The 25597-nt window shown below is 43.4% G+C and overlaps 2 protein-coding genes across 3 annotated transcripts in view; both read left to right on the top strand.

Annotated features, from left to right (window-relative positions):
- Window positions 1–7750, top strand: part of cpa6 (carboxypeptidase A6) — a 168183-nt gene extending 160433 nt beyond the window's left edge. Inside the window, exon 13 of the mRNA XM_068032652.1 lies at window positions 7542–7750. Within this exon, the coding sequence (XP_067888753.1) occupies window positions 7542–7750 (209 nt within the window). The remainder of the gene's footprint in view (window positions 1–7541) is intronic.
- Window positions 7751–23790: 16040 nt separating this feature from the next.
- arfgef1 (ADP-ribosylation factor guanine nucleotide-exchange factor 1 (brefeldin A-inhibited)) overlaps window positions 23791–25597 on the top strand; it is a 327463-nt gene continuing 325656 nt past the window's right edge. For both annotated transcript variants that reach the window (XM_068031959.1, XM_068031958.1), the window contains exon 1: window positions 23791–24219. In XM_068031959.1, coding sequence (XP_067888060.1) covers window positions 24096–24219 — 124 coding nt within the window. In that variant the 5' untranslated portion in view covers window positions 23791–24095. The remainder of the gene's footprint in view (window positions 24220–25597) is intronic.

Genomic DNA, 25597 nt, shown 5'->3' with positions numbered 1-25597 from the left:
TCGAGACACGCCTACACGCACGCCTCCAACATCTTCGAGAATGCAGTTTGCACTGGAGTGCTGACTTGGGTTGCATTAGAGTGCTAAAGTGAAAGTTTGGTGACTGAGGGTAATTAAGGGTTAATTTTATCTTAAGTCTAGTCTGTCTTTTATTTAGCAGATTAACTTAACAGTTGCTGTTAGGGTTGGAGAAGGTGAGTTTTAGACCAGCTTTAAACAGGGTTCACTCAGGCTCTGCTTGCAGCTGCACTTGTTAATTGGAGAATTGGCTTAAACCAGTTTTCAGGGGCTAGAGTCAGTCAGTATAAAAGTGGGCCATCTTACAGTGCTGACCTTGTTTGCATTGGAGTGCTGACTTGGGTTGCATTAGAGTGCTAAAGTGGAAGTTTGGTGACTGAGGAAGTTCGGTAAGGAGCTCCTTTCATTTCCTCCCTGTCCTCAGAGTGAGGGGAGCTTGGGGTTTCCAAAGAGCACAGCTGACTGGTGAGTAAGTCCTGGTGGGTATTTTTCAAACTGGGTTGAATTGCAAGTCATTGTTTTAACAAGACTTAGTTGTTTTTTTTAAATTATAATAGTCTTCTAATGTTTTAAATTTAAAGGGTTTAGTCATGGCAGGAGAGCTTAATGCCGTGGTTTGCTCCTCTTGCAGCATGTGGGAATCCGGGAACATTTCCAGTCCATGGGACCAGCATGTGTGCAGGAAGTGTGTCCAGCTGCAGCTCCTGGAAGCTCGGGTTTCAGAGCTGAAACGGCGGCTGGAAACACTGTGGAGCATCCGCGAGTCTGAGAGCATTGTGGATAGCACGTATAGAGGGGTGGTCACACCGCAGCTGAAGGGACTTGAGGAAGGAAGGGAATGGGTGACCACCAGGCAGTCCAAGAGAAACAGGCAGGTAGTTCAGGAGTCCCCTGGGGTCCCGCTTGCAAATCGGTATTCCATTTTGGAGGCTGATGAGGCTGGTTCCTCCAGGGAGTGCGGACAGAGCCAAGCTTCTGGCACTGCCAGCAGCCTGTCTGTACAGGAAGGGGGAAAGAGAGGAAGAGCAATAGTAATAGGGGATTCTATAGTCAGGGGAACAGATAGGCGCTACTGTGGCCGTCAATGTGACTTCAGGATGGTGTGTTGCCTCCCTGGTGCCAGGGTCTGGGATGTCACTGAATGGCTGCAGGGCATCCTGAATGGGGAAGGTGTTGAGGCAGAGGTCATGGTACATGTTGGTACCAATGACATAGGTAGAAAGAGGGATGAGGTCTTGCATCAAGAATTCAGGGAGTTAGGCAGGAGACTAAAAAGCAGGACCTCTCGGGTTGTAATCTCTGGATTACTCCCAGTGCCACATGCTAGCAAGTATAGAAATAGGAGAATAGCACAGATGAACGCGTGGCTTAAGAGTTGGTGCAGGAGGGAGGGTTTTAGATTCTTGGACCACTGGGATCGTTTCTGGGGAAGGTGGGACCTCTACAAGCGGGACGGTCTACACCTGAACCAGAGGGGGACAAACATCCTTGCTGGTGGGTTTGCTAGTGCTGTTGGGAGGAGTTTAAACGAATTTGGCAGGGGGAGGTGATGCAGACTCCTAGCAGAATAGGGACACGGCTAAACACAGGAAAGTGAACAATTCAGAGGGAATACAGCGGAGGTAAGTTTCAAGGGAGTAAGACCAGGATGGAAGGCCTCTACTTTAATGCCAGGAGTATTGCAGGTAAAACAGATGAATTAAGGGCAAGGATTGACATGTGGAATTGTGCTTTAGTAGCCATCATGGAGACATGGTTGAGGGAGGGGCAGGATAGGCAGCTCAATATCCCGGGATATAGAATCTTCAGGCGGGACAGAGGAGGGGGTAAAAGAGGAGGGGGCATTGCAATATTAGTTAAGGAGTCAGTTACTGCAGTAAGGAGAGATGATATCTTGGAGGGGGCATCAAATGAAGCTTTATGGGTAGAGTTTAGGAATAAAAAAGGGACAGCCACATTGCTAGGTGTTTATTATAGACCCCCAGATAGTCAGTGGGAAATTGAGGAGCAAATATGTGCGCAATTTGAAGAGGTGTGTAAAAATAACAGGGTAATTATATTAGGTGATTTCAACTTTCCCAACATTAATTGGGATTGTCAATGTGTTAAGGGCTTAGATGGAGTGGAGTTCTTAAAATGTGTACAGGAGAACTTTTTAGCCCAATATGTAGAGGATCCAACAAGGGAGGGTGCAGTGCTGGACCTAATTCTGGGGAATGAAGCCGGACAGGTGGTTGATGTGTTGGGGGGGTGCATTTTGGTGATAGTGATCACAACATGGTACAATTTAAGCTTGTTATGGAGAAAGAAATAGACAAGTTGCAAAAAAAGGTTTTGGATTGGGGGAGAGCGAATTTGAGTAAAATAAGGCAGGATCTGGCCAAGGTAGACTGGAAAGAGTTACTTGTTGGGAAATCTACAGAAGAGCAGTGGGGGGGGCATTCAAAAAGGAAATGGGGAGGGTACAGGTCCAACATGTTCCCTCTAGGGTAATAGGTAGGAGCAACAAGCCCAGAGAACCATGGATGACCAGAAACATTCAGGGTAAGATGAGAAGGAAAAGAGAGGCTTTTAGCAAATACAAGGAGAGTAAATCAATGGAAGCATTAGTGGAGTACAGAAAGTGTAGGATGGATCTTAAGAAAGCAATTAGAGCAAAGAGGGGATATGAGAAAACTCTGGCTGGTAAAAGTAAGGAAAATCCCAAGATATTTTATAAGTATATCAATGGGACGAGGATAACCAAAGAAAGAGTAGGACCCATTAGGGACCAAGGGGGAAATTTGTGGGTAGAGCCAGAGGACATTGGTAGGGCGTTGAACGAATATTTCACATTTGTCTTCACCCAAGAGAATGAGGATGTAGATATGGAACTCAGAGAGAGACTGTGAGGTTCTTGAGCAAATTGTCATAGGGAGTGACAAGGTATTTGAGGTTTTGGAAGGCTTAAAAATGGACAAATCGGCAGGATGCTGTGGGAGGCGAGGATGGAGATTGCAGGGGCTCTGACCCAAACTTTTAATTCCTCTCTGGCCACGGAGGGGGGGAGGTGCCAGAGGACTGGAGAACAGCTAATGTGGTCCCACTATTTAAGAAGGGTTGTAGAGATAAGCCAGGGAACTACAGACCAGTGAGTCTCACATCAGTGGTAGGGAAACTATTGGAGAAAATTCTGAAGGAGAGAATCTATCTCCACTTGGAGAGGCAAAATTTGGTCAGGAATAGTCAGCATGGCTTTGTCAGAGGGAGGTCATGCCTAACAAATTTGATTGAATTTTTTGAGCATGTGACCAGGTGTGTAGATGAGGGTAGTGCAGTTGATGTAGTTTACATGGATTTCAGCAAAGCCTTTGACAAGGTCCCACATGGGAGACTTATCAAGAAAGCAAATGCACATGGGATACAGGGTAACTTGAGAAGGTGGATTCAAAATTGGCTTAGCTGTAGGAGACAGAGTGTTCACAGACGGCTGTTTTAGTGACTGGAAGCCAGTGTCCAGTGGCGTACCACAGGGATCTGTGCTGGGTCCCCTATTGTTTGTCATTTATATAAACGACATAGATGACTATGTGGGGGGTCGGATCAGTAAGTTCGCGGATGACACAAAGATTGGCCGAGTGGTTAACAGTGTGGTTGAGTGTCTTGGGTTACAGGAAGATATAGACGGGATGGTCAAATGGGCAGAAAAGTGGCAGATGGAATTTAAGGTTGAAAAGTGTGAGGTGATACACTTTGGAAGGAGTAATGTGAGACGGAAGTATTCAATGAATGGCCTGACACGGGGAAGTTCTGAGGAACAAAGGGACCTTGGTGTGTTTGTCCATAGATCTCTGAAGGCAGAAGGGCAGGTGAATAGGGTGGTGAAAAAGGCATATGGGACACGTCTTTATCAATCGAGGCATAGATTACAAAAGCAGGGAGGTCATGTTGGAGTTGTACAGAACTTTGATAAGGCCACAGCTGGAGTACTGTGTGCAATTCTGGTCGCCACATTATAGTAAGGATGTGATTGCATTGGAGGGGGTGCAGAGGCGATTCACCAGGATGTTGCCTGGGATGGAATATTCAAGCTATGAAAAGAGGTTGGATTGGCTTGGATTGTTTTCGCTGGAGCAGAGAAGACTGAGGGGTGACCTGATCGAGGTGTACAAGATTGAGGGGCATGGACAGGGTGGATAGGGAGCAGCCGTTCCCTTTAGGTGAAGGGTCAGTTGTGAGGGGCGGGAGTTTTAAGGGGGATTTTAGGAGGAACTTTTTTACCCAGAGGGTGGTGACAGTCTGGAATGCCCTGCCTGGGAGGGTGGTAGAGGCAGGTTGCCTCACATCCTTTAAAAGGTACCTGGATGAGCACTTGGCACATCATAACATTCAAGGCTATGGGCCAAGTGCTGGCAAATGGGATTAGGTAGACAGGTCAGGTGTCTTTGATGCAGCGGTGCAGACTTGATGGGCCGAAGGGCCTCTTCTGCACTGTATTATTCTGTGATTCTGTGAATGCAACCTACATACATAGAACCATAGAAAAGTTACGGCACAGAAAGAGACAATTCAGTCCATTGTGTCTGCGCTGGCTGAAAAAACTAGCTGCCCAATCTAATCCCACCTTCTAGCACCTGGTCTGTAGCCTTGCAGGTTACAGCACTTTAGGTGCAGGTCCAGGTACCTTTTGAATGAGTTGAGGGTTTCTGCCTCCACCACTGATCCAGGCAGTGAATTAAAGACACCACCACTCTCTGGGGGAAAATGTTTTTCCCTCATGTCCCCTCTAATCCTTCTACCAATCACTTTAAAGCTGTGCTCTGTGGTAATTGACTTCTTCGCTAGGGGAAACAGGTCCTTCCTGTCTATTCTATCTAGGCCCCACATAATTTTGTCCACCTCAATTAAGTCACCCCTCAGCCTCCTCTGTTCTAAGGAAAACAACCCTAGCCTATCTAATCTTTCCTCATAGCTGCAATTTCAAACCCTGGCAACATTCTTGTAAATCTCTTCTGTACTCTCTCCAGACCAATTATGTTCCCCCTGTAATGTGGTGACCAGAACTGTACACAATACTCCAGCTGTGGCCTAACCAGTGTTTTATACAGTTCTAATATTACATCCCTGCTTTTGTATTCTCTCCCTCGGCCAATAAAGGAAAGCATTCCATATCATCGTTCTGAAGAAGGGTCACTGACCTGAAACGTTAACTGTGCTTCTCTCGCCACAGATGCTGCCAGACCTGCTGAGTATTTCCAGCATTTCTTGTTTTTATTGAAGCACTCCATATGTCTTCCTCACGACTTTATCTACCAGTCCTGCCACCTTCAGGGACTTGTGGACATGCACTCCAAGGTCTCTCACTTCCTCTACCCCTCTCAATATCCTCCTGTTTATTGTGTATTCACTTGCTTTGTTTGCCCTCCCCAAATGCATTACCACACACTTCTCTGGATTGAATTCCATTTGCCATTTTTCCACCCACTCAACAAAACCATTAATATCATTCTGGAGTCTACAGTTATCCCTCTTCACTATCAACTACACAGTCAATTTTTGTGTCATCTGCAAATTTCCCAATCATGCCTCCCACATTTAAGTCCAAATCATTAATATATACCGTAAACAGCAAGGGACCTGACATTGAGCCCTGTGGAATGCCACTGGAAACTGCCTTCCATTCAGAAAAACATCCATCGACCATTACCCTTTGTTTCCGGTCACTGAGCCAATTTTGGATCCAACTCGCCATATTCCCTGTATCCCATGGGCTTCCATTTTACTGACCAGTCTGCCAAATGGGACCTTGTCAAATGCCTTACTGAAATCCATGTAGACAACATCCACTGCACCACCCTCATCAATCCTCCTTGTTACTTCCTCAAAAAAATTCAGTTAAATTGGTAAGACACAACCTTCCCTTCACAAATCCATGCTGACTATACCTGATTAATCCATGCCTGTCTAAGTGACAGTTTATCCTGTCTCTCAGAATTGATACTAATAATTTGCCCACCACTGAGGTCAGACTGATCGACCTAGAATGATTTGGTCTATCCCTTGCACCCTTTTCAAACAATTGTACTACATTTTCAGACCTCCAATCCTCTGGTAGCTTGCCTGTATCTAGTGAGGATTTGAAAATGATCCTCAGAGCATCTGCTATTTCCTCCCTGGCTTCCTTTAACAGCCTGGGATACAATCCATCTCGCCCTGGTGATTTATCCACTTTCAAGGATGTCAGATCCTCTAGTACTTCCTCTCTCATTATACTTATCGAATCTAATATTTCACACTCCTCCTCTTTAACTACAATATCTGCACCATCCCTCTCCTTTGTGAAGACAGAGACAAAATACTCATTAAGAAACCCTGCCCACATCTTCTGCATCCATGCATAAGTTACATCTCTGATAGGCCCCACCCTTTCCTCAGTTATCCTCCTGCTCTTAATGTACTGATAAAACATGTTTGGGTTTTCCTTGATTTTACCTGCCAATATTTTTTCATGTCCTCTTTGCTTTCCTAATTTCCTTTTTTACTTCACTTTCTATACTCCGTTAGGCTTTCTAAAGTATTAGGTTTTTTGGGAATGCCATAAGCTTTCTTTTTTCTGTTTTATCTTACCCTGTATGTGTCTAGATAACCAGGGGGCTCTAGATTTGGCAGTACCACCCTTATTCTTTGTGGGGACATGTCTACACTGTGCCCTTAGAATCTCATTTTGAATGGTTTGCCACTGATTTTCCTTCAAGTAGCTGTATCCAGTCCACTTTTGCCAGATCCCCACTCAGCTTCATAAAATTTGGAACTTTTACTCCTGTTCTATCTTTGTCCTTTTCCATCATAATGCTAAATCTAACTGTATTATGGTCACTATCTCCAAAATGGTCACCTACTGCTACTTCATCCATTTGCCCAGCTTAATTTCCTAAGATTAAATCTAGAATTGCGGCCCCTCTCGTTGGGCTTGTTACGTGCTGGCTAAAAAAGTTCTCTTGAATGCAGTTCAAGAATTTTGTGCCCTCTGTGCTCTTCACACTGTCTCCCAGTTGATATTAGGGTAGCTGAAATCCCTAACTATTATTGCCCCATTGTTTTTGCACTCAGAAATTTGCCTACAATTTGTTCTTCTTTCTCCCTCTCACTATTTGAGGGTCCATAGGGCACTCCTAGTAGTGTGGCTGCCACTTTTTTATTTCTGAGCTCCACCCATATGGCCTCATTTGATGATTCATTTAGCATATCATCCCTCCTCACAGCTGTAATTGATTCTTTAACCAATAATGCTACAGCTCCTCCTTTTTTATCCCCCTCTCTATCCTGCTAGAAAACTCTACGTCCAGGGATGTCGAGCTCCCATTTTTGCCCCTCTTTAAGCCAAGATTCCATTATAGCAATGATATTGTGTTGCCATGTGTCTATCTGTGCCCTCAGCTCATCAGCTTTCTTTACTATACTCCTTGCATTTAAATAAATACCTTTTAACACTGCCAAATTCCTGTGTTGTACACTTTTTAACCTTTGCTTCTTCTGTCTTTCAGAGTCACAGAACAAAGACAAATGCTTGTTCAATGAAAGCAGAATCGAATTCTTTGGTCATTTATTCAGTGGTGAAGGAGTATCACCTGATCCACGGAAAGTCGACGCCATTGCAAATGCTGCAGATCCTATGAATGTGCATGAAATTCGGAGTCTGCTTGAGCTCATCGCATACTATAGTCGGTGCATTCCTGACCTCGCTACACTGTAGGCCCCACTATGTGATCTAAAAAAAAGAGACCACCAAGTGGGAGTGGACTAAATCACACAAACTGCTGTAAACAAGATTAAACAACAGTTGTCAGCATGTTGCACAAATGCCTACTTTGATCCCGAGAAAACCACCCAACTAATCATGAATGAAGCCCGTTTGGCTTATGTGCAGTTTTCGTGCTGAAAGACAAAGCAGGTCACCCATCAATCATTGTGATGACAAGCAGATCATTAACGCCCATAGAACAATGATATTCACAAACAGAGAGAGAAGCACTCTCAATCATGTGCAGCTACAGTTTCATCATTACTTGTATGGAAGATAGTTTGAAGTGATAACCGATCATAGGCCACGAGTGAGCCTGTTCAACATTCCACATAGCAAGCTACCTACTCTAATACAACACAAGAACAACACAAGAAATAGGAGCAGGAGTAGACCATATGGTCCATCCAGCCTGCACTTCCATTCAATCTGCTCATGGCTGATCTTAGGCTTCAACTCCACTTTCCCGCCCTCTCGTCATATACCTTGATCAGTCTATCCCAGCCTTAAATGTATTCAACGATGGAGCATCCACAGTAAAGGCCTGCTACCCGACCTGAATCCGACGGGACCTGACAACATGTGTCTGGTTCGGGTCGGGTCAGGCCCCTCTTCTGGGTCCGGCTTTTGGACTCGGCTCAGGTCGGGCCGAGTCCGGGTTGTGCTTGGGTCGGGTCGGGTCGGGCCGGACACAAAGGGTAAGTGCTCTGCCAGTAAGTATTTAAAATAAAAAACTTGCCTGAGCTGGGAGTCTGGGACGAAACTGAATCTGTGCAGTGAGCGAGTGATGTCACTATGACATCATCATGCATGCGCTGCCTTTGTGGAGCTTCCCAGTCAGAAGGTAAGTAAAGGGATGGTCGGGTCAGGCTCGGATCGGGTCAAGTCGAGGACGGGCTCAGGGTGAAATTGGAGGGACTCGGGCCGGGTCGGGAGCGCTGTGGATAGGTCGGGTTTGGGTCAGGTTCTTTTTCCCAACCTGAGCAGGCCTTCAATCCACAACCCTCTGGGTTTACATAGGATATACAGCAAAGAAACAGGCCATTCAGCCCAACCAGTCCATGCTGCTGTTAAATCTCCATTTGAGCCACCTCCCATCTTTCCTCATCTAAATCCATCATCGTAACTCTCTATTTCCTTCTCCTTCATATGCTTGTCTAGCTTCCCCTTAATTGCATCAACCATTCCCTGTGGTAGGGAGCTCCACATACTCACCACTTGTTGGGCAAAGAAGGTTCTTCTGAATTCCTTATTGGATTTCTTGGTGACTATTGTATATTGCTGGCCTCTAGTTGTGATCTTCCCCACAAGTGGAACTATTCTCTCTGTACTGTCTACCAAAACCTTTCATAATCATAAAGACCTCTATTAGGTCACCCTTCAACCTTTTCTTCCCCCCCCCCCACACCCCGACACTCCCCAAGAGAAAAGAGACCCAGCCTGTTCATCCTTTCTGATATGTATACCTGCACATTTCTGGCATCATCCTTGTAAATCTTCCCTGCACCCTCTCCAGAGCCTCTATATCCTTTTTATAATATGGTGATCAGAACTGCATACAGTACTCTAAGTGTAGTCTAATCCACGGTTCGAAACAGGTTTATCTTAACTTCTCTACTTTTCAATTCTATCCCTGTAGAAATAAAGCCTTGTGCTTGATTTGCTTTTTTTTAATGGCCTTGCTAATCTGTGGTGCAACTCATAATGACTGGTGTATTTGCATTCAGAGATCCCTTTGTTGCTCCACCCCACATTCATTAGTCTATTATGGGCCACCTTATTGAAGGCCTTTTGAAAATCCAGATAATTTACATCTACTACATTACCATTGTTTACTTTCTGTTACTCCTCAAAAAATTCAATAAGGTTGGTCAATCAAGATTTTCCCATTATCCATGCTGACTATCATTATTTTTTATTCTCTAGATATTCTTCTATTCTCTCCTTTAGTAAGGATTCCATTATTTTTCCTAACACCAATGTTAAGCTGACTGGTCTACAATTCCCTGGGCATGTTTTGTCCCTCATTTTAAATATAAGAATTAAGTTAGCTATCTGCCAGTCCTCTGGCACTACACCTTTTTCTAACGAGATATTAAATATGTGTCATAATGTTTATGCTAACTCTTCCCTAGATTCTTTTAATATGTGTGGATGCAATCCATCCATCCAGGATCTTCTTTGAGTTTGATTAGTTTAATACATCCCCTTTTTGTATTTTAAATGCACTTATCTCGTTACTCTTCTCATCATTCAATGTCATGTCCACCTGTTCTATCTAGGCTACATGGTGCTCTGTAGATAGATGTTGAACTTCTTTCAAAGAAGAATAGAACTCTACCTATGTTGCACAAACTATAACGCTATCCAATTTATGCATACCATTGTTGCCGTGCTTATTTTGCTTCTGTAGTAAAAAAACTTGTCAAATTTATTTACTATTAATTTTAGCCAAATCCATCTTTCCTGTAATTCCATGTTTGAATTTCTCCAATCAGGTTTTCACTCTTGCCACAGAACTGAAACTGCCCTACTCAAAGTCACATCCTCTTCATCCTCATCATCTTCTCTCGGTCTTCAAAATGATCAAACACACCATCCTCTTCCAATGCCTCCTCTCTCATCCCGCTCAGTGGAACTGCCCTCACAGGTCAATTCTTATCTATTTGATTGGACCTAGAACATCTACAGCACCTCCCAGAACACGCAGTATTACTTCTCGAGTTCCCCCGGATCTATCCTTGGCCCCCTCCTACCACACACACATGGATCATACTCAGTGACCATCTTTCATGGCCCTTCCACTGCCTCTGTGTTGTCAGACTGCTCATTTGACATCCAGACTTGGATGAGCTGCAATTTCATCCAGTAAACACCTCCCACTTAAACCTCAATTCTTTGGCCAAGCATTTGGTCACCTCTTCCTTACATCTCCTTTTAATTACTGTCCATTTTTGCTTGAGAAATCTTCTATAACAATGGGTTATAATAAAGTCTGCCCTGGCCATGTAAATGAGCCACTACGTTTAATATCGTGCAGCTCCGCGGAGTAAAGCCTGTAGATGCAGGCTGCCATTTTTTATTGCCGCCGCCAATTATGGCAGTGGCAACATAAAATTCAGCCCAACACATCTCTTGCAGCCTCTCTGTGTCCTCCCCACAGCTTATCTTTCCACCTATCTTTGTATCATCAACAAACTTAGATACATTATTCTCTGTCTCTTTCTCTAAGTCATTACTGTAGATTGTAACTACTGGCAACACCTATGCAGTTGTATTCAGCTGGCCTCCGAAACCGGAAACATCAGAGGAATGTATGATGGCATTAAGAGAGCTTTTGGGCCAACCATCAAGAAGATCGCCCCCCTCAAGTCTAAATCAGGGGACACAATCACTGACCAACGGAAGCAAATGGACCGCTGGGTGGAGCACTACCTAGAACTGTACTCCAGGGAAAATGTTGTCACTGAGACCGCCCTCAATGCAGCCCGGTCTCTGCCAGTCATGGACAAGCTGGACGTACAGCCAACAAAATCGGAACTCAGTGATGCCATTGATTCTCTAGCCAGTAGAAAAGCCCCCGGAAAGGATGGCATTACCCCTGAAATAATCAAGATTGCCAAGCCTGCTATACTCTCAGCACTCCATGAACTACTTTGCCTGTGCTGCGATGAGGGAACAGTACCACAGGACATGTGCGAAGCCAATATCATCACCCTCTATAAGAACAAAGGTGACCGCGGTGACTGCAACAACTACCGTGGAATCTCCCTGCTCAGCACAGTGGGGAAAGTCTTCGCTCGAGTCATTTTAAACAGACTCCAGAAGCTGGATGAGCGCGTCTACCCTTAGGCACAGTGCGGCTTTCGAGCAGAGAGATCCACCATTGACATGCTGTTGTCCCTTCGCCAGCTACAGGAGAATGGCCGCGAACAACAGATGCCCCTCTACGTTGCTTTCATAGATCTCACCAAAGCCTTTGACCTCCTTAGCAAACGTGGTCTCTTCAGACTACTAGTAAAGATCGGATGTCCACCAAAGCTACTAAGTATCATCACCTCATTCCATGACAATATGAAAGGCACAGTTCAGCATAGCAGTGCCTCATCAGACCCCTTTCCTATCCTGAGTGGTGTGAAACAGGGCTGTGTTCTCACACCTACACTGTTTGGGATCTTCTTCTCCCTGCTGCTCTCACACGCGTTCAAGTCTCCAGAAGAAGGAATTTTCCTCCACACAAGATCAGATGGCAGGTTGTTCACCCTTGTCCATCTTGGAGGGGAGACCAAAGTACGGAAGGTCCTCATCAGGGAACTCCTCTTTGCTGACGATGCTGTATTAACATCCCGCACAGGAGAGTGGCTGCAGAGACTCATCGACAAGATTGCGTCTGCCTGCAACAAATTTGGCCTAACCATCAGCCTCAAGAAAATGAACATCATGGGACAGGACGTCAGAAATGCTCCATCTATCAATATCGGCGACCATGCTCTGGAAGTGGTTCAAGAGTTCACCTACCTAGGCTCAACTATCACCAGTAACCTGTCTCTCGATGCAGAAATCAACAAGCGCATGGGAAAGGCGTCCGCTGCTATGTCCAGACTGGCCAAGAGGGTGTGGGAAAATGGCGCACTGACACGGAACACAAAAGTCTGAGTGTTTCAAACCTGTGTCCTCAGTACCTTGCTCTACGGCAGTGAGACCTGGACAACGTATGTCAGCCAAGACTGACGTCTCAACTCATTCCACTTTTGCTGCCTCCGGAGAATCCTTGGCATCAGGCGGCAGGACCGTATCTCCAACGCAGAAGTCCTCGAGGCGGTCAACATTCCCAGCATTCTGGGTACTGCTTGTGCGGAGTTTGCAAGTTCTCCCTGTGTCTGCGTGGGTTTCCGTCGGGTGCTCCGGTTTCCTCCCACATGCCAAAGACTTGCAGGTTGATAGGTAAATTGGCCATTAAAAATTGCCCCTAGTGTAGGTAGGTGGTAGGAGAATGGTGGGGATGTGGTCGAGAATATGGGATTAATGTAGGATTAGTATAAATGGGTGGTTGTCGGTCGGCACAGACTTGGTGGGCCGAAGGGCCTGTTTCAGTACTGTATCTCTAAATAAAATAAATAAAAATAAATTTCCACCCTACTGAGCCAGCGGTGCTTGAAATGGCTTGGCCATGTGAGCCGCATGGAAGATGGCAGGATCCCCAAGGATGCATTGTACAGCAAGCTCATCACTGGTATCAGACCCACCGGCCGCCCATGTCTCCGCTTTAAAGACGTGTGCAAACGAGACATGAAGTACTGTGACATTGACCACAAGTCGTGGGAGTCAGTTGCCAGTGATCGCCAGAGCTGGCAGACAGCCATAAAGGCGGAGCTAAAGACTGGCGAGTCGAAGAGACTTAGCAGTTGGCAGGAATAAAGACAGAAGCGCAAGGAGAGAGCCAACTGTGTAACAACCCCGACAACCAATATTATCTGCAGCGCCTGTGGAAGAGTCTGTCACTCTAGAACTGGCCTTTATAGCCACTCCAGGTGCTGCTTCACAAACCACTGACCACCTCTAGGCGCTTACCCATTTTCTCTCAAGACAAGGAGACCAAAGAAGAAAGAAGAAGAAAATAGCTGAGGCCCCACTATTCACTGCTTGCCAACTTGAAAATGCCCTGTTTATGCCCACTCTTTGCTTCCTGCTTGTAAGCCAATCATGCTAAGCCATGCTAATATATTACCCACTACTTCATGAGCCCTCATCTTGCCTATTAACCTTTTGTGTGGTACCTTATCGAATGCCTTTTGGAAATCCAGATATACTACATCTACGGTTCCCCTTGGTCTACCTACTAGTCACATCCTCAAAAAACTCTTAACAAATTTGTTAAACAGGATTTCCCTTTAGTAAAGCCATGTTGACTTGTTCTAATCATACTGTGCTTTTCTAAGTGTATTGTTAAGACTTACTTAAAAATAGATTCCAGCATTTTGTCAATGACTAATTTTAGGGTAACTGGCCTGTAGTTCCCTCTTTCCTCTCTCCCTCCTTTCTTGAAAAGCAGTGTGACATTTGCCATCTTCCAATCTGATGACACCATTCCCGAATCAAAGGAATTTTGGAAAATCATAGCTGGCGCATGCACTATCTCTGTAGCTATCTCTTTTCGAGCCCTAGGTGTAGGCCATCAGGTCCCAAGGATTTGTCAGATTTTAGAACCTTAAGTTTCTCCAATGCTTTTCTTCTGCTGATCTAAATTTCCTAATTTTCTCACTCTTTTTAGCCTCTAGGTTACCGTCTATTTCTGGTATGAAACTTGTGTCTTATACTGTGAAGACAGACACAAAATATTTGTTCAATGCCTCTACCATTTCTTCATTCTCCATGATAATTTCTTCTGTCTCTGCATCTAAGGGACCAACGTTTATTTTAGCTACTGCCTTCCTTTTTATATAAAATTCTAACAACCTATAAAATTCAACAGGACTTGACAGGGTAGATGCCGGAAGGATGTTCCCAATGGTGTGGGGAGTCCAGAACCAGGGGTCATAGTCTAAGGATATGGGATAAACCTTTCAGGACAGAGATGAGGAGAAATTTCTTCACCCAGAGAGGGTGAGCCTGTGGAATTCGCTTGCACAGCAAGCAGTTGAGGCCAAAACATTGTATGTTTTCAAGAAGGAGTTAGATATAGCTCTTGGGTCTAAAGGGATCAAAGGGTATGGGGCGAAAGCAGGACCAGGCTACTGAGTTGGATGATCACAATGAATGGTGGAGCAGGCACGAAGGGCCCAATGGCCTACTCCTGCCCCTATTTTCTATGTTTCTTTCTAATCTCTTACAATCTTTTTCTATATTGCTGGCTAGTTTACTCTCAATCTATTTTTTCATTTTTTAAATCAACCTTTTGGTGGCGCTTTGCTGGTTTCTAAACACTCCCAATCCTCAGACTTGCTACACTTTTTTTACAACATTGTAAGCCTCTTCTTTTAATCTAATACTATTCTTAACTTCCTAAGTAAGCGGCGGATGTGTCTTTCTTGCTGAGTTTTTGTTTTTCAATGCAATGTATTTTTGTTGAACATTTTGAATTGTTTCATTAAAGGTTTCCCAGTGTTCATTTACTGCCATACCTAAATGTCTATTTTCCCAATTTACCTTAGCCAGTTCCCCCCTCATACCTACAGTAATTGGCTTTAAGATTCTTGTTTGTGCTTGGAGTATGTCACTTTCAAATTTAACATGGAATTCAATGTTTTATGATCACTATTTCCTAGTGGATCTTTTACTATGACATTACTAATTAACACTGCTTCATTACACAATACTAGATCTAAGATAGTTTTATCCTGAGTCAGTTCCACAATAGAGCGTCGGATACTCAAACTACAAGAGTACAAGTTCCGTGTTGAGTATCAGCCAGGCAAACTCAACCCAGCAGATTACCTGTCGCGCCATCCTTTGCCAACAAGCAGTCCTACTTGTTGCAAAGAACAGACTGCCAAACAACATCTTAACTGTGTGAGTGTAAAAGCTGTGCCAAGGTCCCTAAAATTAACTGGCATCAAAGTGGTAACAAAATAAGAAGATGCTTTGCAGCTATGCATAACAGCTATGGAATCATAAAACTGGAAAGACATGATTGAAAGAGCATCTCCAAATGAAGACACTCACAAGATACAAGGTCTTCACAATGTTTGAAATGAACTCAGTTGCAACCACTTCTGATCTTCTGTTACATGGCAACTGCATTGTCATTCCACAGTCATTGAAAGAATGTGTTGTAGAAATAGCATGTGAGCATCTCCAAGGAATTGTCAAAAACAAACAATTACTTTGGGAAAAGGTATGGCTCCCGGGAATTGACCGCATGGTGGAACACAAAATCAATCAGTGTTTGCCACGTCAAGCAGGCATATCAAATCTTCGTGAGCCACTCAAAATGTCTGAGTTACCTGCAGGCCCATGGATTGAAATTAGCGTAGAGTTTGCAGACTTGCCCACTGACAAGCACTGTTAATCTGTTAATTGTGTGTCAATGGTTTGATTATGTGCAGTTGAAGGGTGTTAATTGGGGTCTTAGTTGAGCACTTATAAGCAGACACTCACTAAGACTGGTGGAGGGTTTGAGTGAGGAGCTATATGTTTGTAATCCTTTTACTCTGTACAATAAATGTGAAACTGAGTAAATATAGGCTCCAGCATTATCCTTCCATAACAAGCTTTCTGGAATTTAACATGGTAGCAGAGAATGGTTGCCTAAAGCTGAAGGTTGGAAAATAGGAAAACATTTTTTGGATAGATAACTAAAATCTCAAGGGCTATTGTGGAAAATATGACAGAAAGTAAGTGTAAATTGTCAGGGTATGATTAGCCTCCGGTGTTCTTGGAATCTGAACCATATGAGCAGTGGAAGAATGAAGTGGATTTGTGGACACGGGTTACATTTCTACCAAAGAGGAAACAAGGTATGGCTTTAGCATTGTCACTTCTGACCAAAAGTAAAATCAGAAATAAAGTGTTTTGTGAACTGGATGCTCGTCAGTTGGACACTGATGAAGGTTTGGATCTTGTTAGAATTCTTGGATGAAATTTACAAGAAAGATGACCTATTGAATGCATATGAAGCATGGTCAGACTTTGATAGATTCGGAAAACAGATGGCTATTCAATGGAGGAATAGATCCTGGACTTCAACAGACTGTGTAAAAGATTGAAAACATTCAATTTGGAGATCCCTGGTTCAGTGCTAGCTTTTAAATTGCTAGATTGTGTAAGGGTGTCGCATATGGACAGGCTCCTGGTTCTAACTGGGGTTCAGTTCTTGGACAAAGACTCCCAGTTAGACCAAATATCTGCAGCCTTAAAAAAATTCCTGGGGAAACAGTCATTTCCTGCAGTCCTGGTAGAACAAGCAGGGCACAAGTACAATGAAAGGGTTAAAGACAGGAGGAATGAGGATGAAAGCACTTTAACAGGTCTGACTATTACAGTGGAAGACTGGAAGAGAGAATTGGAACAGCAATCATTAGTGAATGAATCCCAGGAATGCCCAAGGAACAGTCAATAGATGCTTCAGATGTGACTCAAAGTATCATTATGCAATGAACTGCCCTAGGTAGAGGGGCAACGTCTTCAAAATAACACGATGCAGAGAATTCTGAGGCAGAAGAAGATACTGATGAATCTGAATGAATTGTATTAATTCCAAGGAGTTTTAGTCCTGTGATGAATGTGTTTATTGTGGATTTGTTCAACTGTGCTGACTGGATATCCCTTGTATGTCGATAGTATGTGAAACTGACTGGTTATAGTGTTATCTGGATTCACTCAGTAGTGAGAATTGATGCAAGGTTAAGGAGTATAAAAGTACTACCAGCTTTAGGTTTGGTGATGACAACACATTGAAGTCATTGAAGAGAGTAGTAATCCCATGTAAAATAGCTGGGGTAAGCTACTTCATTAGTACTGATGTAGTCTCCAGTGAGATACCTTTTACAATTGCATAAGCCTTCAATGAGAAAGGCACAGATGAAACTTGACATGGAACATGTTAAGGCAATTGTTTTTGGGAAGCCAGTAAATTTGCAATTTACCCAGTCAGGGCATTATTGTATCCCATTAATAAAACCTGATGTTTCTGGTCAGTGTTGGAGAAGTATTGATGGCATCAGGTGTTTAGAATCAGAGATAAAAGGCAAATTGTCTTAAAGTTACACAGACAATTTTCTCACCCTTCTTGTCAGAGATTAAAAACCCTATTAAAAGATGCAGGTGTGATTGATGGAGAGTATAAAAGGATAATAGAAGAAATGAGAGAAAAGTGTGAAATATGTAAAAAGTATCGGAGGGCACCATCATGTCCTATTGTCAGCCTTCCATTGGCACGTGACTTTAACGAGGTAGTTGGCATGGATTTAAAGATATGGGACAAAGACGAGGATATTTTTATTCTACATTTTATAGACCTAGCAACTAGATTTAGTCTTTCTAGAATAATAAATAGGAAGGACAAAAGGGTGATTATCGACAAAATTATGGAGAAATGGATAGGGACTGGACTTGGGGCACCAGCTAAGTTTCTGACTGATAATGGAGGGGAATTTGCCAATGACCAGTTCAGAGACATGTGCGAAAACATGAACATCATTGTTAGGACTTTCAGCTGCAGTATTCCTTTCAGCAATGGGCTTTGTAAAAGGATTCACACAGTGGTTGATGGAATGCTGCATAAAATCGTAGCTGACCAGCCAGACTGCAAGTTGACAATTGCCCTGGCATAGGCAATTCATGCGAAGAATTTGCTTCTCATGGTTGCAGGATCTAGTCCCTATCAATTGGTCTATGGGCAAAATCCCAAATTTCCTTCTGTACTGTGCAACAATCCTACTGCTCTAGAGGGTACTACAATTAGTTCCATTTTTTTCCTACACATTTGATTGCTTTACATGCAGGGAGATGGGTGTTCATCAAGGCTGAGTAAGCAGACACTCACTGAGACTGGTGGAGGTTTTGAGTGAGCAGCTACATGTTTGTAATCCTTTTATTCTGCACAATAAATGTGAAACTGTGTAAATATAGGCTCCAGAATTATCCTTCCATAACAAGCTTTCTGGAATTCAACAAGCATTGGCTTGTTGTCACTGACTACTACAGTAGATTCCCAGTCATAGAAACAGTTACGTCCACTCAGCGAAAGCAGTCGTCCCAAAGCTTGACCAGAATTTCACTTTGTTTGGAGTCCACCAAACAGTGAAAAGCAAGCAATGGATCCCCATTCAACAGCGATGAGTTCAGTAAACTCACGAACTACGTGGGCTTCACTCACTGCAAAATCAGACTCTGTTGGCCAAGAGCTACCGGAGAAGTTGAGAGATTCATGCGTAACTTGAAAAAAGTAATCTGTACAGCTACTGCCGAGAGCAAATCATGGAAGCAGGAATTGTATTATTTTCTTCACAATTACAGAGCAACTCCTTACTTGGCCACTGCCTCCAACGCATTTTCATCCATCCTTAAATAAAGAGACCAGTACACAGTACTCCAGATGTAGTCTCACTAATGCCCTGTATACCTGAAGCATAACCTCCCTACTTTTGTATTCAATTCCCCTTGCGATAAACGATAACATTCTATTAGCTTTCCTAATCACATGCTGTACCTGCATACCAATCTTTTGCGATTCATGCACTAGGACACCCAGATCCCTCTGCATCTCAGAGCTCTACAATCTCTCACCATTTAGATAATATGCTTCTTTTTTTATTCTTCCTGCCAGTGAACTTTCCGACATTATACTTCATTTGCCAGGTCTTTGCCCACTCACTTAACCTATCTATATCCCTTTGTAGCCTCCTTATATCCTCTTCACAAGTTACTTTCCTACCAATCTTTGTGTCATCAGCAAATTTAGCAACCATACCTTCGTCCCTTCATCGAAGTCATTTATATAAATTGTAAGAAGTTGAGGCCCCAGCACAGATCCCTGTGGCACACCACTCGTTACATCTTGCCAACCAGAAAATGACCCATTTATGCCTACTCTCTGTTTCCTGTTAGCTAGCCAATCTTCTATCCATGCCACTATGTTATCCCCTACTCCATGAGCTTTTATCTTTTGCAATAACCTTTGATGTGGCACCTTATCAAATGCCTTCTGGAAATCGAAGTACAATAATCCACCGGTTCCGCTTTATCCACAGCACATGTAACTCCCTGAAACAATTCCAATAAATTGGTTAAATATGATTTCCCTTTCACAAAAATCATGTTGACTCTGCCTGATTATCTTGAATTTTTCTAATTGCCCTGCTATACTGCCTTTAATAATAGCTTCTAACATTTTCCCTAAGACAGATGTTAAGCTAACTGGCCTGTAGTTTCCTGCTTTCTGTCTCCCTCCCTGTTTGAATAAAGGGGTTACATTTGCTATCTTCCAATCTAACGGAACCTTCCCCAAATCTAGGGAATTTTAGAAAATTAAAGCTAACACATCAACTATCTCACTTGCCACTTCATTTAACACCCTAGGATGAAATCCATCAGGACCCGGGGACTTGTCAGGCTACAGCTCCAACAATTTGCTCAGTACCGCTTCCCTGGTGATCGTAATTTTCTTGAGTTCCTCCTTCCCTTCCATTTCCTGACTTACAGCTAATACTGGGATGTTACTTGTATCCTCAATAGTGAAGACCGATGCAAAATATCTGTTCATTTCATCTGCCACCTCCTTATTATCCATTAATTCCCCAGACTCACTTTCTATAGGACTAATGCTCACTTAGTTAACTTTTTTCTTTATAAAATATCGATAGAAACTCTTACTATCTATCTTTATATTTATGGCCAGCTTTCTCTCGTACACTAATTTTACCTTCCTTATCAATCTTTTAGTCATTCTTTGCTGTTTTTTATATTCTGTCCAATCTTCTGACCTGCCTCCCATCTTTGCACAATTATAGGCTTTCTCTTTAAGTTTTATACTATATTTAACTGTTTTAGTTAACCACGGATGGCGGTCCCACCCTTGAAATATTTCTTTCTCGTTGAAATGTATCTATTCTGTGCATTCTGAAATATCCCCTTAAAATCCCCTTCAATGGCATCACCATCGCCGAATCCCCCACTATCAACATCCTAGGGGCTACCATTGACCAGAAACTGAACTGGACTAGCTATATAAATACCGTGGCTACAAGAACAGGTCAGAGGCTAGGAATCCTGAGGCGAGCAACTCACCTCCTGACTCCCCAAAGCCTGTCCACCATCTACAAGGCACATGTCAGGAGTGTGATGGAATACTCTTCACTTGCCTGGATGGGTGCAGCTCCAACAACACTCAAGAAGCTCGACACCATCCAGGACAAAGCAGCCCACTTGATTGCCACCCCATCTACAAACATTCATTCCCTCCACCACCGACGCACAGTGGCAGCAGCGTGTACCATCTACAAGATGCATTGCAGCAATGCACCAAGGCTCCTTAGACAACACCTTCCAAACCCACGACCTCTACCAACTAGAAGGACAAGGGCAGCAAATACATGGGAACACCACCACCTGTAAGTTCCCATCCAAGTCACACACCATCCTGACTTGGAACTATATCGCCGTTCCTTCACTGTCGCTGGGTCAAAATCCTGCAACTCCCTTCCTAACAGCGCTGTGGGTATACCTACCCCAAATGGACTGCAGCGGTTCAAGAAGGCAGCTCATCACCACCTTCTCAAGGGCAATTCGGGATGGGCAATAAATGCTGGCCTGGCCAGTGGCGCTCACATCCCATGAATGAATTAAAAAAAAATGTCTGCCACTGCATCTCTATTGACCTATCCCTTAACCTGATTTGCCAGTTCACTTTTGCTAGCTCTGCTTTCATGCCCTCATAATTGTCCTTATTTAAGTTTAAAATACTAGTCTTGGACCCATTCTACTCTCCCTCAAACTGAATGTAAAATTCAATCATATATGATCCCTGCTACCTAGGGGCACCTTCACTATGAGGTCATCAATTAATCCTATCTCATTGCACAATACATAATAATACACAATACACAATAGTGTAGGATTAGTATAAATGGGTGGCTGATGGTCGACACAGACTCGGTGGGCCGAAGGGCTGTTTCAGTGCTGTATCTCTAAACTAAACTAATACCAGGTCGAGTATAGCCTGTTCTCTGGTGCCTACTCTATGCCTCAGCCAATAAAAGAAAGTATCCTGTATGCCTTCTTAACCATCTTATCTATCTGTTCTACTACCTTCAGTGATCTATGGACGTGCACTTCAAGATCCCTCTGTTCCTCTACACTTCTCATTTATTGTGTTCTCTTGCCCTATTTGCCATCCCCAAATGCATGACCTCACACTTCTCCAGATTGAGTTCCATTTGCCAACCTGATCAGACCTGCAATCTACAGTTTTCTTCCTCACAATCAACCACATGACCAATTTTCATATCATCTGAAAATTTCTTAATTATGACCCTACATTTAAGTCTAAATTATTGATATATATCCTGAACAGCAAGAGATCCGGTACTGAACTCTGTAGAATCCCACTGGAAACAGCGTTCCAGTCACAAAAACACCTGTCGAGCATTACCCTTTGCTTCCAGCCAGTGAGCCAATTCTGGATCTAACTTGCCACTTTTCCTTGGAGCCCATGAACTTTTAATTTTCTGAGAAATATGCCATCCGGGACTTTATCTAAAGCCTTATTAAAATCCACGTAGACTACATTAATTATGCTGTCCTCATCGACCCTTCTTGTCACCTCCTCAAAAAATTCAATCAAAATAGTCAGATATGACCTTCCCTTAACAAATCCATATTGACTGTCCTTGATTAATCCATTCCTTTCAAAATTACGATTTATGGTTTTCCAAATTCAGGTCAGAGGCTGGGAATTCTGCGGCGTGTAACTCACCTCCCGTCTCCCCAGTGCTTGTCCACCATTTACAAGGCACGAGTCAGGAGTGTGATGGAATACTCTCCACTTGCCTGGACAGGTGCATCACAAACAACACTCAAGAAGCTTAACACCATCCAGGACAAAGCAGCCCACTTGATTGGCACCCCATCCACCACCTTCAACATTTACTCCCTCCACCATCGATGCACAGTGGCAGCTGTGTGTATCATCTACAAGATGCACTGTAGCAACTTACCACCAAGGCTCCTTCGACAGCACCTTCCAAACCTGCAACCTCTACCACCTAGAAGGACAAGGGCAACAGTTGCATGGGAACACCACCACCTGCAAGTTCCCCTCCAAGCCACACACCATCCTGACTTGGAACTATATCGTCGTTACTTCACTGCCACTGGGCCAAATTCCTGGAACACCCTTCCTAACAGCGGTTAAGAAGGCAGCTCACCACCACCTTCTCAAGGGCAATTAGGGAATGGGAAATAAATGCTGATCTAGCCAGCGAAGTCCACATCCCCCAAACGAATCAAGAAAATTAGCCCATCACCAAGGTGAGGGTGACTGGTCTGTAATTACTTGGGCTATCCCTTCCTCCTTTTTTAAACAACGGTACAATATTAGCATTCCTCTTGCACCATGCCTGTAGCCAGAAAGGATTGGAAAATGTGTTCCAAGTTTCCGCTATTTGTTCCCTTGCTTCTCTTAGCAGCCTGGAATACATTTCATCCGGCCTGCTAATTTATGCTCTTTCTAGGATATTAAACACCTTAATATTTCCTCTCACACTATGTTTATCCCATCCAATATTTCACACTCTTTTCCCTTAATTACAATGTCTACTTTGTGAAAACAGATGTAAAGTATTCATTAAGAATCATGCCCACGTTTTGCACCTTGGTCCCATATTTGACAGAGGACCTTCCACCCACATATCCGCGCCATTACTAAGAGCACCTATTTTCACCTCCGTAATACCGCCTGGCCCCGCCCCGGCCTTAGCTCATCTGCTGGTGAAAATTGTATTTACCTTTCAGTGCTATTTTTTGCACACCCCACCCTGTTTGCAAGATCTGCATGGCGTCTGTGCTATCTCCCGTTTCTCAAATCCTGGCTCAGCTCCTTATTACTCCTGGAAGAAAAGTATTTCATGTTGAGCCGTTCCACTTTTTCAAGTATATGAATATGAAATGACTCATTTATGCCACAAGATCTTAATAAATGATGGCTTTGCGGTAGTATTGTTCTCGCCAAGTTTTCTGACATTGAAACCCTTCCAAAGAATCTATTACATCGGTGCAGATACGCGAATTGAAAGCAGATACATAACAGGAACATTTCCATTCGGAGACTTTTTGTTTGCTTCTTCCTTACACATGTTTAACAATATACGTATATATTTATAAGTCGCGTTGCAGGTTAATCAGGAAATAAGAAACAATGCGATCATCTGCATTGAATGTGGATGTGTACATGTTGGTTTGTGCGCTGGATGAGGAAGTGAGATCCTGGATCCCGGAGCCGGCTCGCGCTCCGCTCGGCCCGGCCCCGCCCTCTGCTGCAGCCCGGCTCTGACGCTGCTTCCTTCCAACATGGCGGCGGAGGCTCGGTAATGGAGGAGTTCGGCCAGTGGCACAATCCCTTCCTCTGCTCGTACCGTGAAGCCTCGGTTATATACAGTTAGAGTCAACAGCTCACAGCTCTGATCAGATCGGTGGCATCGTCTTCTTTTCCTTGTCGCCCTCCCCCCGTCTTTGCTACACGCGCTGTTCTTAAGGAGTAAAAGAAAATAGAAGGAGGGAAGAATAATTAATAATATTCGGACAATTCAGCAGGAGAGAGGGAGGGAAAGAGATTTAAGCCGCTTCGAGTGGGCAGCGCGTCATGTATGAGGGGAAAAAGACGAAGAACATGTTTCTCACTCGGGCGCTTGAGAAGATTTTGGCCGATAAGGAGGTGAAGAAGGCGCATCATTCTCAGCTGCGCAAAGCCTGTGAGGTGGCACTGGGTGAGAAGCATCTTTCATATATTTATAAGAGACACAGACGCGGAGGTTTCAATTTACAAAGATAATGCGAACATTAATAAAACAATTAGTAATGACAATGTAAATACTTTAAGGCCTAAGATATATGTGTATGCTTATATGTATAGGCTTGTGTCAAACTAGTGCAGGGCCCAAGTCATCTGACGTATTGTAATTTCAAGGTATTTACAGATACATGTGTTTACATTTAACATAATACATCCCTGACGTTTCAGTATTTAAAAAATATAACGAAAAGGAAAAAGTTAAATGGAGGATATTCGCATAATTCAGACCAGGTGACACTGCAGGGAGACAAAAGTATTGTTTATTTACAAGTGGAATGTACATGGTATTTGGGATAGGACTGATAGTAATTTCAAAGGTAGTGTGGTGATGAGAATAGATGGCATATGCCTTCCTACTATACATGTGGGGAGGGTGAGAGGGACGTGGGGATGAGGGCCTGGACTAGGTGGCAAGTCAAGGAATAGAAAACGAATTTTATTTTACACAGGCTATCCTATTAATTGCACAAACTTAAAATATCAGCTGGTGAATGTCTAATTTACTGTAAAATGAGATGAGAATTTAACAACTATTTTCAGGTGGGAATTTGTAATATGTAAGGTAATAGATTCATTTAATTAGTGAGGGGATTAGTATTTTACTCTGCGTACATGTGTTAAATTAATGCTTACTATGAAATGGCACTATATAACTGCAGGTTGTCTGTATTCACTCTGGAATTTGACATTGCTTTTCATGTAATAATAAATTGTATAACTACCATAGCTAATTGAACTCTAGACTCATTTACTGCAGACAGTACATGAAGCCAAGAGAGGTGTTAACTGATGTGAAGGAACATAATTAATATCGGAAGCGAGGTACTATATGTTCATTGTATTTTCCATTTATTTGTACTGTGTACGCACAGGGATGTCGAGTGATTCATCTTATTTTGCGTTCCTCCTTTCATTCAGGTTGCTGCCAATCACACTTGCAGGCTAGATTAGCCATTGTTAATTTTTGTGAAACTCTCTGAACTTGTGGATCTTTAATGAAGAGTCCACAAAAGGCAGAGGATTTACAGTGGGCCCTGAGAAACTTATATATATATGTTAACCTTTTCAGACTAATGCCCATGAGAGTAGATCTTGGAGGAATGGTGAATTACGGTAGATAAACCTGATTGGGAAGGCTTTGGTTAGTATGCATTTTTCTTGGGTGTGTTGAGTAATACAGTTTATGCAGTCTGCCCATGGTACGTCCATCAGAATAGTTGTTTAGTTTGGATTGGCCCAATTTTGAAGAATTGAAATCTAATGTACAAATTAATTGAACAAAATGCTGACCA

This window comes from Heterodontus francisci, chromosome 5 (assembly GCF_036365525.1).
Source record: "Heterodontus francisci isolate sHetFra1 chromosome 5, sHetFra1.hap1, whole genome shotgun sequence".
Taxonomy (NCBI): domain Eukaryota; kingdom Metazoa; phylum Chordata; class Chondrichthyes; order Heterodontiformes; family Heterodontidae; genus Heterodontus; species Heterodontus francisci.
This window is presented reverse-complemented; position numbering and strand designations above follow the sequence as displayed.